Raw genomic sequence first — 15,572 nt, 5'->3', positions numbered from 1 at the left:
TCTATTGTTTTTTGATCAAAATAGCAATTTTCGGACAATGCGATGACGTTATTGTCAAAAAGCTGCAGTTATGGCAGCACTCCCGACTGAAACAGGATCGGTTGTGCCAAATATTTTACACATCCAGAATTTACCCCAGCTTTAAACAAAGTGTTATGGCGGTAGCACTGAGCACCAGCAGGGGGTGTGGGGGGTTGGGATGCAGGAGCCAGATGAGCGAACACGTTTTTGATCATTTTTCCAGGTCATTTGATTTTCTTGGCATTATAACACGCAACATCTTTATCTGCTTTATAGGGCTGTCGCGGTAACCGCAAAAATGAAATATCGCAATATGAAGAAGCCCACCGCGCTGCATCATGGGCCACCGCGATTACTGAACTTGGTTCAACTCAATGATGCATGTTGAGAAGGATGGCTGCACTGGTATCAAAACGAAACGTTACTTCGCTCCTTTGGGAGCGCTTTGGTTTTCAGTACGTCAGCTGCTGCGCAGCCAGAGTCCTTGGCCGAGACGGAGCTGCCACCAGCGGCAAAAAATAAATAAATAATAAACGCTCGGAGACCTGCTGAAGTCCCGGACAAGCACTGCTTCTGCAACCGTCCCGAAGAGAGTTTGAGCCGAGCTGGAGCTCACTCGCTACCTGCAGGAGGAATGCATCCACCCTAAAGAAACCCCCCTGACATGGTGGAGCAACAACCGGGAGAGATTCCCTTTGCTCGCCAGAGTCGCACGCAAGTTGAGTTCGGAAGCGAGCGGGGCCGGACCGGAGGGGAGCGGAGGTAGTGGAATTTGGGGTAAGTGCAACGAGCGCACCATCCGAGAGGGTTTTCAGTGTTGCTGGAAATGTTGCCCCCCCTCTCAGATCCTCTCTCAAAGCGTATATGGTTAACATGCTGGTTTTCCTTGTGGGTAACAAGGACGTGACCGAGCTATAAAGCACCGTCATTCGTGTGTGTGAAAGTGAAAGTGAAATGATAGTGCCCCGCCCCCCGGCGCGCGCGCGCCCGGTACATGCAATTTTTTATGCTTGATTTTAAACAACTAAACAAAATGGGGACTTGTTTCTTATTTGTTAGATGCTGCAGCCAAATTTGCATCTAAAAGTTTAACCTTCTCCTGAATTTTGTTGTTTTTAAGTTCAGTCGGACTCCGACTGTCGGAGAAACAAACGTTACTGCGATCTGTGTTGTTACTGCCCTTTGATCTGCATTCAGTAAAGCGTTATAAAAGAAGGCACGGCAATTTTTAACCTTTTTTAAATGTGTAAACATTATGTTTATATAGTACTGCAATAAAAAAAAGGACTGCAATAATATCGCACACCGCAATATTAAGCCACCCTGAATCACCGCAGGGGGAATTCCTCAACCGCGACAGCCCTACTGCTTTAGCCATCTTTTAGACAAAATTTGCAGATTTCTGCTCACTTTACTGCTGGTTTGTGTGAGGGGGAAGGGAAGAGAGGCTAATCAGCCTGCTTCCAGAAACAGCGGGAAAGAATTTACTGTAATAACACAATTTGGACTTGAAAGCGCAACTTCTGTTCTTTAAACATTCAGGCGGCCTGAAAAATACCCAAATTTTACCATTATATTTTCAACGTATCATTAGAGTAATAACTTTTTATGTTTTAAAGTCCCATTAGTCATAACACAGGGGAAATTACTTCTCCGCATTTGATCCATCCTTGTGGGGAGGTGAGCTGCAGCTGTGGCTGCGCTCAGGAACTATTTGGTGGTTTAACCCCTCAATCAAACCCTTTAAAACTGAGCATCAAGCAGGGAGGCGTTGGGTCCCATTTTTTAAGTCTTTGCTATGACCCGACTGGCTTTGAACCCCGATCTCCCAATCCCAGAGCGGGCACTCACACTACTAGGCCACTGGGAAGGTACAGGATGATGGTATGATTTCATTTCCTGTCATATTTGTAAATGTTACTGTCCATTGTGATCACTGTGCTGAAGCTTCATAAAGGAAAACAGCTAATTAAATTGGAATCGGAATTTCTGCCAGGAAAATCGCAATTCAATTTTTTCCTGGAATTGTTCAGCTATATGTGAGATTGACCATCACAGAAATATCACAGAAATATTGATGGTTTTTCCAGTAAATAAACAGTATTATGAATAATTCAGCTTAACTCATTAACTGCAAATGACGACTAAAGTGACCAAAGTGGCCATTTGCATTTTTTTACTGTGTGGGCGTCGGAACGAGCCCCTGCACCGTGAGAACAAACATCCCAGCTCTAAAGCCGATTTTCATCCGTGTACATCACACGTCACGTGATCAGGAAGCAGCAAACCCATGTGTTAGATCGTTTTGGGCCGTTGCTGTAAACAAAAACAAAAAAAAAGTGAGGCGCAAACTAAGGTTGGGCGATGGGATGAATGAATCGACCATCGGCGATGGCCTGAACTGCTACGGTTGTTTTTTTACAGGAGGCGGTTTGTTTATTTATTTATTTGTTTGTTATTGACGAATAATTTACACGCTACACACAGAGAACATCGCAGAGGTAACAATCAAGAAAAGATCTCCATCAGCGCATCTGAACCTCTTCTCACCTTCTCCGCCTCTGGCTGCTGACAGTGCACGCACAAGCGGCACGCTGAGGAGGGGTTTGGAGAGCGTCTGTGACGCACTCGACATCGTGCACTACAGCACGGCATTGAGTGGAAAGTGGAAACCCTTCTATCTTTCAGAGTCTGGAAGACTTCTGGTTATTTCATTTGGAGAAATGTTTCCTGATTTAAAACTTTGGCTGAAGTGGCGCTCGTTGTTATTCAGCACTTGCATTGAGTGTGTCAGCAGAGCACGGATCCATCCAGAACATTATTTAAACAGCCATGAGTCTGTCTGAGGCAAACGTCTAGAAGCTCATAAGCTCTTCAGCAAGCTCCCTAGATTACACACAAACTGCAGGTGACCAGTTCAGGTTCACGCGGCGCAGGAGGAATGTGCGTTCGAGCCGCAGCAGGTGAAATGTTCCTAATTTAAGTGAAATCGTTTAATTGCATTGTTCGTGTTACTGGGGCATTCTGATCAGCTTGGTTGGACTAAATATTAATTAAAATGAATGGAAATTTAACGATTGATTATTCATAACTTAAAAAATGAAAGTGACGGGGATAAATGGATCATGTGACCTCTGGCAGCGAGCAAGTGCTGCCTCCTCAAAGTGCGTCCAAACGCAGCAGCGATTCATTCCATCCCCACTAATAAAAGAAAGAACCCCAGAAGTTTTTGTTCTGAAAGAAACTTTTTGTTTAATAAAATACCACAACAATGGGAACCACAGGGAAACAAAGACGAGGCTTCTTTTAAACATTTTAACCATTTAATACGGGCCGTTTGTACGTCACTCTACCAAACTACAAATACAAAATTAAACAAAAAGAAAAATATAAATTTCTCTTCCAGCAAACAAATGTGCTGCGCTTGTCTAAAAAAAATTTTTTTTTTAAATCAATGTTTTGGGCTTCTTCTGTGTTCGCAAATCAGTCCGTGCGTCATGACGTCACACGCACGAATAAATCGTCCATCGTTAGGAAAAATTATACAAATCGTCCGACCCTAGCACGAACTGGAAAAGCTTCTGCCGATCACAATTCGACAACGGAATATGAAAGAACGGATAACGCTCGAAACACGCGGATTCTTCCTGATGTAAGAAGTGAGTCTCCTCTTTGTTTTGTTAGTTTTTGGCGCTGACATCATCCTAGCGCGCAACGTTCTGTGACTCCAAAAAAAATTAAAAAACAACCGTAAAAACGCTGGCAGCGAAGGGTTTTATCGATCAGGAACGCTGGCAGTGAATGAGTTAATAATTTAATATTTCATATTTTTCAAGTTTTAGCATTCTCTGAGTTTCTTCTAACCGTTAGCAATATGCCACAACTCCTTCAGGCTTGTGTTATTTGTAGAGATAAAACACTAAAACAATGTTGCAGAGCAACTGAAAGCAGTGGAAGTCACTCTGCTGCTAGCCAATCAGAGGTGTGATGTTCGCACATCAAGAATATTATGAAGTAAGACCCAGCACCAGTGCCCCGCACTGCCACGATTAACTTTTATCACATGAAACTGGAGCACTGGAGGCTTTTTCCACAGAAAACTACTCACAAGCCATTCTTTCACACTAAAGACCACTGCACATTCAATGAAATAAAGAGTGTGTTTCCACTTTAAAAAAGAGAGATGAAAGATGTAAACACCGCTCTGAGCGTGATTACCTGGCTGTCAGTGGGAAGATATCTGCTGCTCGGCTTTCTGGGAGGATCATGATGATGTTGGTAGGAATAATTTTCCTCTGGTGCCTCCAGAGAATAAGACGGGTCCCCTGAACTAAGAGAGGACTGGCAGTCCCGCTGGTTCTCTCTCTCCCTGTCCCAGTCATTCCTAAAACCAACAGTTACACCAGGAACTCGTAAAAAACTCAGGTAATAAATAGACAAATGAAGAACATGGAAACGGGAGTTCGTACCAAATCCTCTTATTAATCGCAGAGTGCTCTTCTTCGTCATCACTGAACTTGAGCTTCTCGCTATAATCAACTTCTTCATGAAGTCCTAGAAGAAAAGAAAAAAACCTCAGAAGCAGCAGTTACAGAACTGAGTGTTAGTAATTATTTTAGTGGGTTAACTGACAAGATAAATACTTTTTAAAGAAAAAAACCCAAAACTGGACTATAAAACACTGCACATCTGTCTTAAAGATTTATGGAAAAACTATTAAAGGAATTCCATTAGCTGTGTTCACCACGATGACCAGCCATCTGCAACTGTAAACAACAAAGGCAGCTTGCTTAATCAATAACAAATTAGCAAGGCTCTCTTATTGCAGTCTTAGAGTGGGAATAAGGAAAACTCCACAAATTAGTCCGGAGTTTAAATATTGAGAGAAGCCTGTAAACAAAGCCTCATGAGGACAGGGGGCAGTTTTTAAGAGCCATGCTTGCCAAGCTCAGGCGGGCTTTTGTTTTTTGTATTAAGTGTTGCATCAGTGTAACTCACTGCCTAATGGCCAACAGTGTTTACTTTTTAGGTTTCTGAGAAAGTCTGAGTAGAGTAATGTAGCTGAGGCCTTAATGTGCTAACTCGACACTCTGGAGAAGATACTGACCAGCCCATCCATCTTCACATTCATTATCAAGATCATCAAGATCCTTCAGGTCCTCTGGATTAATAATGGCGGCTCTCTGTGGTCTGTCGCCAGGCCTGCGGATGGGCTGAGAAGACATTCGCGGTGGGACGCGGACAAAGCGGTTCTCTCTTCGAGAATCACCACTGCAAACAGAAAAGAAAGTCAACTCAACAACGGCCGAGCGCCATTCTCACAGAAGAGTCCATTCACAGGGATTCATAGCTTACTTGACAAGTTCAGGTTTGGCATAAGTTTGCCTAAAACTGGGTTTGCTGTCAAATCGGGCCGGTGCCGCTACGGCAGTAGAAACGTTATCTGGGCCGGCAGCTTCGCGGGTCTCTTTAGAGCACATCTAAAAACAGCAGGATCACACGTTGCCCATATTAGAAGTCGGAGGTGGTAAATGAGTGTATTTTTCCCTTCCCTAATAAGGTACTTACAAATGCAGGCAGCATGTCATGGTAGACGGCAGTGGAAGTGTGATGAAGCTGATACTGCAGGGCAGTAGGGACGGTGAGTCTGCGCACGGGTTGGGCAGGTCGGAGCGAAGGCTCCTTCGAGTCGGCGCCTGGCGACTGAGCTGTCGTGACAGTAGATGAGGTGGTGCCGGCGGCGGAGGGGGGGTGAGACGAGGCTGGAGGGCTGCCAGTCTCATCCAGGGCAGTGGTCTTACCCTCAGGGTCTGCTGGCAGGCTGAGGGTCAGGGACGAGGGCTGAAGGTTCCTGCCACCACCTTCCCTCCAGCTCGTCACGTCTTAACGTGGAAACAGAAACGTTACTTTGGAATGCAGCCAGAGCCAAGGAAAGCAACTCTGGCAAAATGTTAACGGAATGAAAATATGTAATGAGTAACACTGCTTTGCTTTTAAATTACTTAACTAAAAAAAAAACTAAAGCTTTCCAGCTCCCCATTTCTTACATTTGTAATTTTATTACTTAAAAACACAAACATCTGTCTAGAAAACATCCTTCCTGATGGTGAGAATGTTTTTTTAATAATAGCTTATCCACACATCCTTTCCTGAGCGCTGAGCTTACTCTGGGGGCGGAGGCTTGGTCCGGGCCCATACGACGGATCGAAGCCGCTTTTTTCCTTGCCAGCTCTGTCCTGTTCTCCAGCTGCCTTCAGGGTGGGAAATTCCTCGTGAGAGAAGGGCTGAAGTCGGTTTGAGGCCCTTGAACCTGCGGTCATCGAAAAGATACTTAATGAACCCGTGTGGTCGCCAAGAGTTACACAGAACCCAGGACAGACTGAGCAGCAGTAGCAAATGACTTACAAGACAACAGCACGGAAAAAATATTCTTAGTTTACATTAATAAAAATAACAGATTTTTCTAAAAATCATATATATATATATATTTTTTTTACATTACTTTTATCTGAACAAATCTCCCTAAACATGTGACAGATTCATCTGAAAAGACTCACCATCTTGCTCTACTGCCTTTCCATTTAGCTGGGCCCATTGCTTTGGTCCACCTGTGTTTGTGTTCTGTGGAAAAGAACAACAATCAGGTAGTCAAAACAAAATATTAGAGTCTTTTTTACTGAGACTACTCCTCTTGTACAACCTCAACATTTGAATTTTTTATCAAAGAAAGATGTCGCCTTTCTTAGATTAAAAAATAAATCACATTATGCCACATTCACATCTGGGTCACTGTGGTCCAGAGCTGGTAGATTCATTCACATCTGTGTAATCTGCGCGTTTTCCATTCCAAGCTGACATTTTTTTTCAGAGGTCTTCCTCGGCGGTCCGACTGGGACCAATGTAGAATCAGCCAGCGGGGACTTCCCGCATGTGCGATTCATTGTCATTCTGGATGCTGTGGGATGAACATCTCTGTGTGCAGCATGGAGCTCCTCCTCCAGGGTGGCGGAAGACTGCTGCTCAGTGGGAAGAGAGGAGAAAGCAGGGAGGAAAAAAAGGTGGCCACAAGCTCCACAGCCACCTTTGTTTACTTTTAGCTTTCTCCAAAAGCAACAAAGCTCATGCCCACGTTTGTTTACTGGCTTATTGAGGACACCACTGATTTTCCATACATCTTTTGCACCGCCCACGTGCTCAGGGATTTCCACATTCCTGAGATTGTGTGAACAAAACCATGCAAGCCTGATCCCACACCACCTCGACTGAACCAGACCAGACCTGATGTGAAAACGGCATAACCCCTATTTTACACTGCAAGCATCAGCAGAACGGAACGGCAGCAGAATGGTTTACGTGCAACTTTTGCTGCTGTCCAGTACACATCAGGAGAGTCTTGGTCGCAAAACGACTTCCTTGCTGTGTTTCTCGCTGGACTCTCGAGATCACAAAATCCCTCAAGTTTATGCCATCCGCCATGAAACCAAAAAGGAAATTACATTTGATATTGCCGTTTGATGTCATATAGGATGTTGTTCCTCCCCACTGCCAGGATTAAAGCCAAGAAAAACACAGCTGCAATTCTGGAACAATGCTGGGAGTAAATAAGCTGGTGGGTTACACGTATTGACGTAAACTACATAGATAAGAAATTGCATCGCTGCAATAGTCTTAATTTGGAAAACATGGATTTTTCCAACCTCCGGACCTTGGAGAATGTTCATGTTTTTAACTCCAGGCTCAAGACCCGTCTTTTTAGGTTAGCGTTTATCTAAATATTTACTACAGTTTTATTCCTCGTTTTACATGATTATATTTTATTACTTGTTTTGCATGTTTTATATGATTATATTTTAGCACAGTTTTATTATTTAATATTATTATTTTCTAACTTGTCATTTATATTAGCTCTTTTATTATATTTTTACTCATTTTAATCCAGTGTTTCCGCTGTAGGGGCCCTCTGCCCCGGGAGCGGTGGTCGACTGTAGCTTCCTGGGCGCTCTATAGGTGGGGGGTCTATGCTCCCCCTCCACTGAGCGCCCTGACTTAGTGTGGAAGACCTGATGCTGCCGGGGCAGATGGCTCGTCTGATGGCGTTTCCTTGCCTTACCTTACTGGGCTCATCTGGACTCAGTCAAATATAATTTTTACGTGTGTGTGTGTGTGTGTGTGCTCGTGTGCTTGCATATGTCTGTTAATGTTTTTAACCTGTTATGGGAATCTGGGGTCATTTTGTAAAGCACTTTGAGTAGCACTTTGTTTGAAAAGCGCTTTATAAATAAATCTGATTGACTGATCAGGCCCTACACATGAAAAGGGCCACACACTGGATTTAATATTATCTCTTGGGCTTGATTTAAAGTGACTGAAATTAGTGACTTCCGGTTTTCAGGCCACTTTCCTGTATTATTCAATGTATGTGTGGATATCTCTGAACTGATCCGGGCTCCGTCACAGCGTTGCCGACGCCTTTTGAGCTCACAAACCACCTCTCATTTTATTGCTGCTTTTAACGAAGCAGATTTTTTAGCGCAGATGGACTGTAGCAACATATCAACTGATGAGCTCTTGGATCATTTTAATTCTACATGCACTGACATTTTGGACTGTATTGCCCCTTTTGGAACTCGGCGCTGTGCGTGTGCTCCTGAACCATGGATGAATGACTCTATTTGTTCTCTCAGACGCGCCTGCAGAAAAGCTGAGAGAAAATGGAAAAAAGGACGGCCTTCATGTCTCGCTGGATATCCTTAGGGATGCTCGTGCTGAATACCAGTGTGCACTAAAGCACGCAAAGACACAGTACTTTTCTATGCTTATTGTAAATAACTCCCATAGGCCTCAGGTCTTATTTAGAGTATTGAGTTGTCTTATCTCTCCTGGTGTGTCTTCTTGCCTAAAGTTTTCTGATCTGTTCTGTGAAAAGTTGAAGAATTTCTTCACAGATAAGATCACCTCTCTTAGATTATCTTCCCCTTCCTCTCTGGTGGACACAGCCTCTTCACAACCATGCTCAACTGCTTTTGACCAGTTTGAGCTGTTGTCTCTCTCTGACCTCTCTAAGGTGGTTCACCAGTCAAGACCTTCTTGCAGCCCACTGGATAGTATCCACCCATCACTTTAAAAAAAAATTTTTTACACAATTGGGTCCATTATTTTACTTATTATAAATACTTGTTTATCTGCTGGTCATGTCCCTACCGCCTTTTAAATGTGCTGCTATTCAGCCGCTCTTAAAGAAACCTAATCTTGATCCCATGGTGCTCTCCAACTACAGGCCTATCTCCAAGCTCCATTTCCTTTCTAAGGTCATGGAGAAAATAGTCTACAGGCAGCTGCAGGACTACCTTGACCATTATGGTATTTTAGAGAAGTTTCAATCAGGTTTTAACCAGTACCACAGTACGAAGACTGCTCTTAAGAATATTTAACGATATATTTTTAACTATCGATTCCGGTCAATCAGCTGTATTGATCCTTTTAGACCTAACGGCGGCCTTTGATTTGGTGGACCATCAGAACCTTTTATCCCGCCTAGAGCATGACGTTGGCATCCGGGGCTCAGTGTTGCAGTGGTTTAAGTCCTACCTTTCAGACAGGACTTTTACAGTAAATATGGGGCAGTGTTGTTCGTCTCCAGCAAAAATTAGTTATGGTGTCCCTCAAGGTTCAGTTTTGGGCCCGCTCTTGTTCTCACTGTATATGTTGCCTCTTGGCGCTAATTTTCATAAGCATGGCATCTCGTTTCACTTCTTTGAGGACGATGTGCAGATATATGTCCCACTACATTCTCAAAGGCCATTGTTTGACAAATTACTGAATTGCCTAAAAGATGTTAAAAACTGGCTACAATTTAACCTTCTCACTTTAAATGGCAAAAAGACGGAAATTGTTGTTTTTGGGGACCCTGGGCTGTTGCACGGGGTAAACAGTGTATTTGGCCCTTTAGAAGCCTTTTGCGTGTCTCAGGCAAGAAATCTGGGTTTTTGCATTGATGGCCATTTTAAACTTGATAAACAGTTAAGTTCTGTTTTCCAGAGTGTGTTCATTCATTTGCGTGTTCTTAGTAAAGTCAAGCCCTGTTTACCACTCAAAGACTTTGAAAAGGTTATACACCTGCTAATCATGTCGAAACCCGACTACTGCAACTCTCTATATCATGGACTGGAGCAGTCATCAATTCACCGCTTGCAGGTGGCTCAGAATGAGGCAGCTCGCTTGCTGACCGGTAGGAGGCGCAGGGATCACATAACACCAGTCTTACAAGCTCTTCACTGGCTCCCGATCACCTACAGGATTCAATTTAAAATGCTACTGATCTGTTTTAAGGCACAACACAAATTGGCCCCTCCTTATCTGTTGGAATTTTTAAACACTCATGTCCCCAAACGAAACCTCCGATCATCCTCTCTACATCTATTATCTGTTCCCAAGTCTAGGCTGAAGTCCAGAGGCGACAGAGTCTTTTCTGTGGCCGCTCCCAAGCTCTGGAACAGCCTTCCCCTACAGATTAGGTCTGCTAACAGCTGTTTTGCTTTTAAGTCTCTTTTAAAAACCTACCTTTTTACCCTTGCTTTTAACTGATTTCATCGTTAATTAATTTTAGGGTCTACTGGATGGTTCTCGGTGTTTTATCATTTTATGTTTTCTGCTTGTCCGTGTGCAGCACTTTGTGCAGACTCTGATTGTTGGAAATGTGCTATATAAATAAACTTGACATTGACATTTGAAATAACAAGATTTTACACCAAAACCAGATGAGATTTCCTGTCTACCTCTATGTTTACTGTGGAAATTGTCATATCCCAGAAGCAGCACGTGGCAAAAACAGAACCTGATTCTATCTTTAGCGACACTGCGAGCCACTTCTGGGACATCCATGAAAATACTGCGCCGTGGCCGGTTTGAACCACCCCATCGACAATAATGGAATCTAATTTGAAGCAGTGCTGTTCCGAGCCACTGATGCTTCCAGTGTGAAGTGGGGTAAGACTTTCAGTTTTTTAATTAAAATGCTTCTCAAAATAAAATAAAAAACCATGATTAGTTAATTTGGTAAAAAAAAATAAAATAAAAAAAATGCTACAAAGACGGCTACATTTGCACGCGCACACACACACACCTCCTGGTTGGCCACTGGTAAGGACTTCTGAAGATTGGAGACAGATTTCTGTGAAGCCAGCGGCAGCTGCAACTCCGGCAGCTGTGGCACTGACACAGTGGAACTACAAAAACCCAACCAACACATTGTTATAACTACAGTTACATAAATGATTTGTAAAAGGAAGACTCATCAACAGCTGAAGACAGTGGAAACCTCTTTTGATCGGGTTGTTCCTGCTTGTTTGCCCATCCTGTACCGTCTTTGGGCACTATAATCACGTTGGGATCGTTTCCTTTGTTTTCAGACTTCAAGCTTGGCAGGTGCGCAGGTGGGGGCATGCGCCGGGCTGTGGCCACTTTTCCAAGACTCTGCAAGCCATGTCGCGGAAGTACTGGGAGAAAAAGCACACGTGGGTAAGATAAATTAAACCAGATCAAAAAGGATAAATGATCAATCACAATATTGAGGGAAAAAAACCTCAAAAAACTAACCATATTCACAGACTTACCTGTATTTTTCTGAGTTTCTATTGATTTTCCCTTGTACTTGTCAAATAAGCTGAGAGAGGAATACTTGCTTTTCCCATCCTTGGACTTGGTTATTTGCCCCAAACGATCGGACATTTCGATGTAATGTCATCGAGTATGAAAATTTTTCTTTGCGCCTCTTCCTAGTGCTTTCTTATTCTACAAAGAGAAGAAAATACATAATGAGGAAAAGACAGCCCTGGAAACTACCTTAACATCACAAACACTTGTTGCAAATCAAATAAACAAACAGCACAGACTTGATATAAAAAGACTGGGTATTATTTTGAATATCTGAGTGGTTTCAAAAAAAGCAATCACTGCTAAAGGATTTATTCTTGATTGCCATGTATCATTAAAATAAGAATCTAAGCTTTCTAATGATGTAGAATACATATATGTACATAAAGTGTTGCAAGTAAGACCTGGAAGTATTTAACATCCCATTGATGAGACAAAATCATAGGCATAAAAAAGGTTTGCTCATAAAAAGGGCAGAAGAAACTTTTTAACCTTATTTATCCTGACTTTTCTGACTACTGTATTCTTCATCTTGGTCTTTTTCTGCTGTAAATACATTGATTAAAGCATTTATTTTACACAAGATGCTTTTTCTTTACATTTAGTCCTGTGTAGATCCAAGGGTTTACACAGAGCAAGTTCTTACTTAGAGCTGTTAAAATATTTTTTTCACGTAGCAGACATTTTAGGATGAACATGAATCTAAGAGAAAGAAAGCACTGAGCAGCAGATCACATTTAACTTGCAAAACTAAATTCCTAGCAATTAAAATATGTACAATGAGGGCAAAATTAACTTAAAAAACAGCTAAGAGTACAAGAAAAATCGAACTGACAGGAAAAAAAACGTTTATATCACAGCTTCAGCCCTTCAAGCAAATGTTAATGAATAAATTTTCTTTTCATAGTTTCAAGACCTTTTAATACTGGATCAAACAGAAGAAATATAATCCACCAACATCAGACTTTTGTTTGCAGGTAACATAATTAGCATTCAGTCATGAGCAAAGGGATTTTGCTGCAATTGCAGATATGTATTGGCTCCAGCATCCACCTTAAGTGATTTAAAGATTAACTGAGGGATAGTTTCTGACAAAAACATTAAGAAAATGGTACAATTTGAACAGTTCATGCCTTGTTTAAAATTAAACTAGTTCACCAACTGAATAAAATATGAATGAAGAAATATTACAGCTTGATTTTGGACTCCTGTCTAGGGGTGGACCGATAAATAGGGCCAATATTTGTCCTTAGTAAAGCCGATTTTAACTCAGGCACATCCTCGGGCAGCCCAGTGCTGTTGCACAATTTAATTTAAATGTATTTTCACTAATAACATCTGCATAATAAATACTCTAAATAGACTTTATTGGATGTCTGATTTTAACACTGAGCAGTGCACAGAGTTAAGATTTAACAGTGAGTTACATTCAAAATTCAAAAACTGATTCAGCTTCAGAAATTTTGTGCATCAAACAATGTTATTGGTGGCATTTTTGCATGAAACCAACGTGGAAATGTCTAGATACTGGTCATGGAAACCTGCCCATAAAAATGACTGAAAGCTCATACTTGGTTCAGATCATTGGTCATGCTCATGCAGTCCAGTCATAAACAGCAGCATTTAAAAAACAATAAGTTATTATGTTTATCAGAAACTGTGTTCCACATTGGCCCGGAGGACAGTGATTACTGGATGTACCTGAAGTACTATAAGAATGTGTTCTCAGCACAGGCTAAATGGATAAGATTTCATTGCCTTAATGTATCATCATGTCTAAAAATTCACATCTACACATTGATTTTGAGTATAAGGCAGACTCTATTTTCTCCTTCCCTTTTAATTGTTGCCATGTTACTTTTAAACTTTCCCAGCACTGTTCAAAAGCAAACGTTACAGCAACTACTTTTACCAATGAATCCGTGGTAAAACAAAACTTATTCAACTTAAAAAAAAATGCCATTACATCCAACACAATGTGCAAATTTTGGCTCAATGTGACAAAATAAAACAAAAACTTATTTTCGATAATACCAGCTGCAGAAAAACACAAAAACATTCACAAAACAAGTAACAACAAATTCCTGATCATCTTAGGTCAACTTTTAAGATTTTTAAATCTCAGTCAAATATACACTTGAGGCATGGCATAACATTAAAAATAATAAAGCAAACAACGTAGCTTATATACAATCGATTTCCCTCTGGGATTAATAAAGTATTTTTGAATTGAATTAGTAAATGTTTAAACCACTTCTCTTTAAGGTGATCGCTGTGGTTTAATGACACCTGATGGTCTGATTTATTATGAAATATAACACTAATGATCACATTTAAATGTGTGTTATTACAGAAAAGCAAATCAAATGGATAAGCAAAGTAGACGGTCAGTTCTAATGTCTACACAAAGACAGCTAATCAACAAAGTTACGAACAACTTATGTAAAGCTCCACATTTTTACGGGAAATAGTCCGTTTCATTAGAGAATTCGTGCTGAAGGCCAAGCGATTTAAACTCGGCTCAGGCGTTTTACTGGCCTGGGACTCAAAACAACGAACATCCACCTACGGGAACATGTTTACATGTGTAACAACAGAGATCACAGCTTCCTGTACCATCTCATCTATAAAGACAATGATCACAAATCTAGCCAGATACCAGAAGATGACGGATTTATCTGGGTTTTCATGTATTACCAACTATGCTAACGGGATGACTGCTAACCCTTCCAGTCAAGTACATTTAAATTTTAACGCCACTTCCACATAATCGACACAAACAAACTAAAAATAAGGTAATAGTAAATAGATGTAGTAGAAATATCGAAGCTAAATTCGAAGGAAAAACTCTTGACCTCTTGTTGCTAGTTAGCATTTAGGCTAATTCCAGCAAATACCTGCCACCAAACACTTCTGGAGCACAAATAATGCCCATTTCATGTGAACAGTCAAACCAAATGTCCATTTGCAACATTGGAAAAATCAATATTATGACAATCGTGCATTAAACAACAACATGTTGTGCGACGGCTGAACTACCTTCTCGATGTAAACATCAAATGCTAACGAGTACATCTGGTGTTGAGCATTTAAAATTACATAACCATTAATGAAAACGCTCCTTTACAAATAATTTATTGTATTAGTTTTACAACCAAGCAAATGCAGAAATTTAACATGAGCTGAATGCTTTCGTTAGCTTTTGGGAAAACTAGCAAGACCGCAATTCCGTTCAACTTCCAGTGCAGTGTTACAAAAACAACCCTGCAGGCCGGGAGTTTGACAGTCGGTGCTTTTAAAATATATATATTTGACTAAATGGACCACTGGTTTGTTGGAATCTGTGTAGAAACATTTAAACTAATGCCACAATTTTAAACCAGCTGGGTTTTCTTAACGGGCAAGAAGACAGCGGCTGGAATGTAGGACAAGGCGATTAAAAATGGCTGCTTCCCAGAACAAAGCAACAATAAACTGAGCAGCGAAAAACACAAGCAGAATCGGAAGATTTCGCATAGCCCCGTATGTACAACTCACCGAATTCTACAATTTGAGAATATCTTCTGATCAGTGACAGTGAAATAGTTTCACCAAACGTAGTTTATTCAGAGGATGGATTGCGATTGTAAAGCCCAATGTTCGTAGGTCGATCCGACTGCTGGGTTGTTGCTGGGGTTCCTACCCGGCCTGAGAATGAAGTGATCTGAGCGAAGGCTTGGTCGGCTCCCATCAGAGCGTCTGACGTCACCGAGGAACGTCGCTGTGCATCGCTCCCGATCGCCCCCTGCAGGTGGATTTTTTTGTACAGTCTATGGTTTTTACCAGACAAACGTGAAGTGAAAAGACGTTGAAACAATCACATTATCAGTAAGTAGTATTTTGAGCCCAATGTAAATTAC

The 15,572-nt window shown here is 41.5% G+C and overlaps 1 protein-coding gene across 3 annotated transcripts in view; it reads right to left on the bottom strand.

Moving 5' to 3' along the window:
• Positions 1-15,356, bottom strand: part of prrc2b (proline-rich coiled-coil 2B) — a 29,811-nt gene extending 14,455 nt beyond the window's left edge. For all 3 annotated transcript variants that reach the window (XM_015942821.3, XM_015942822.3, XM_015942824.3), the window contains exons 1-11: positions 15,211-15,356; positions 11,634-11,811; positions 11,339-11,516; positions 11,144-11,246; positions 6,579-6,642; positions 6,188-6,331; positions 5,590-5,903; positions 5,377-5,501; positions 5,129-5,292; positions 4,491-4,575; positions 4,240-4,405 (exon numbers count right to left, since the gene is read on the bottom strand). In XM_015942821.3, the coding sequence (XP_015798307.3) occupies positions 4,240-4,405; positions 4,491-4,575; positions 5,129-5,292; positions 5,377-5,501; positions 5,590-5,903; positions 6,188-6,331; positions 6,579-6,642; positions 11,144-11,246; positions 11,339-11,516; positions 11,634-11,748 (1,458 nt within the window). In that variant the 5' untranslated portion in view covers positions 11,749-11,811; positions 15,211-15,356. The remainder of the gene's footprint in view (positions 1-4,239; positions 4,406-4,490; positions 4,576-5,128; positions 5,293-5,376; positions 5,502-5,589; positions 5,904-6,187; positions 6,332-6,578; positions 6,643-11,143; positions 11,247-11,338; positions 11,517-11,633; positions 11,812-15,210) is intronic.
• Between the last annotated feature and the right edge of the window lie 216 nt (positions 15,357-15,572).

This window comes from Nothobranchius furzeri, chromosome 6 (assembly GCF_043380555.1).
Source record: "Nothobranchius furzeri strain GRZ-AD chromosome 6, NfurGRZ-RIMD1, whole genome shotgun sequence".
Classification (NCBI taxonomy): domain Eukaryota; kingdom Metazoa; phylum Chordata; class Actinopteri; order Cyprinodontiformes; family Nothobranchiidae; genus Nothobranchius; species Nothobranchius furzeri.
This window is presented reverse-complemented; position numbering and strand designations above follow the sequence as displayed.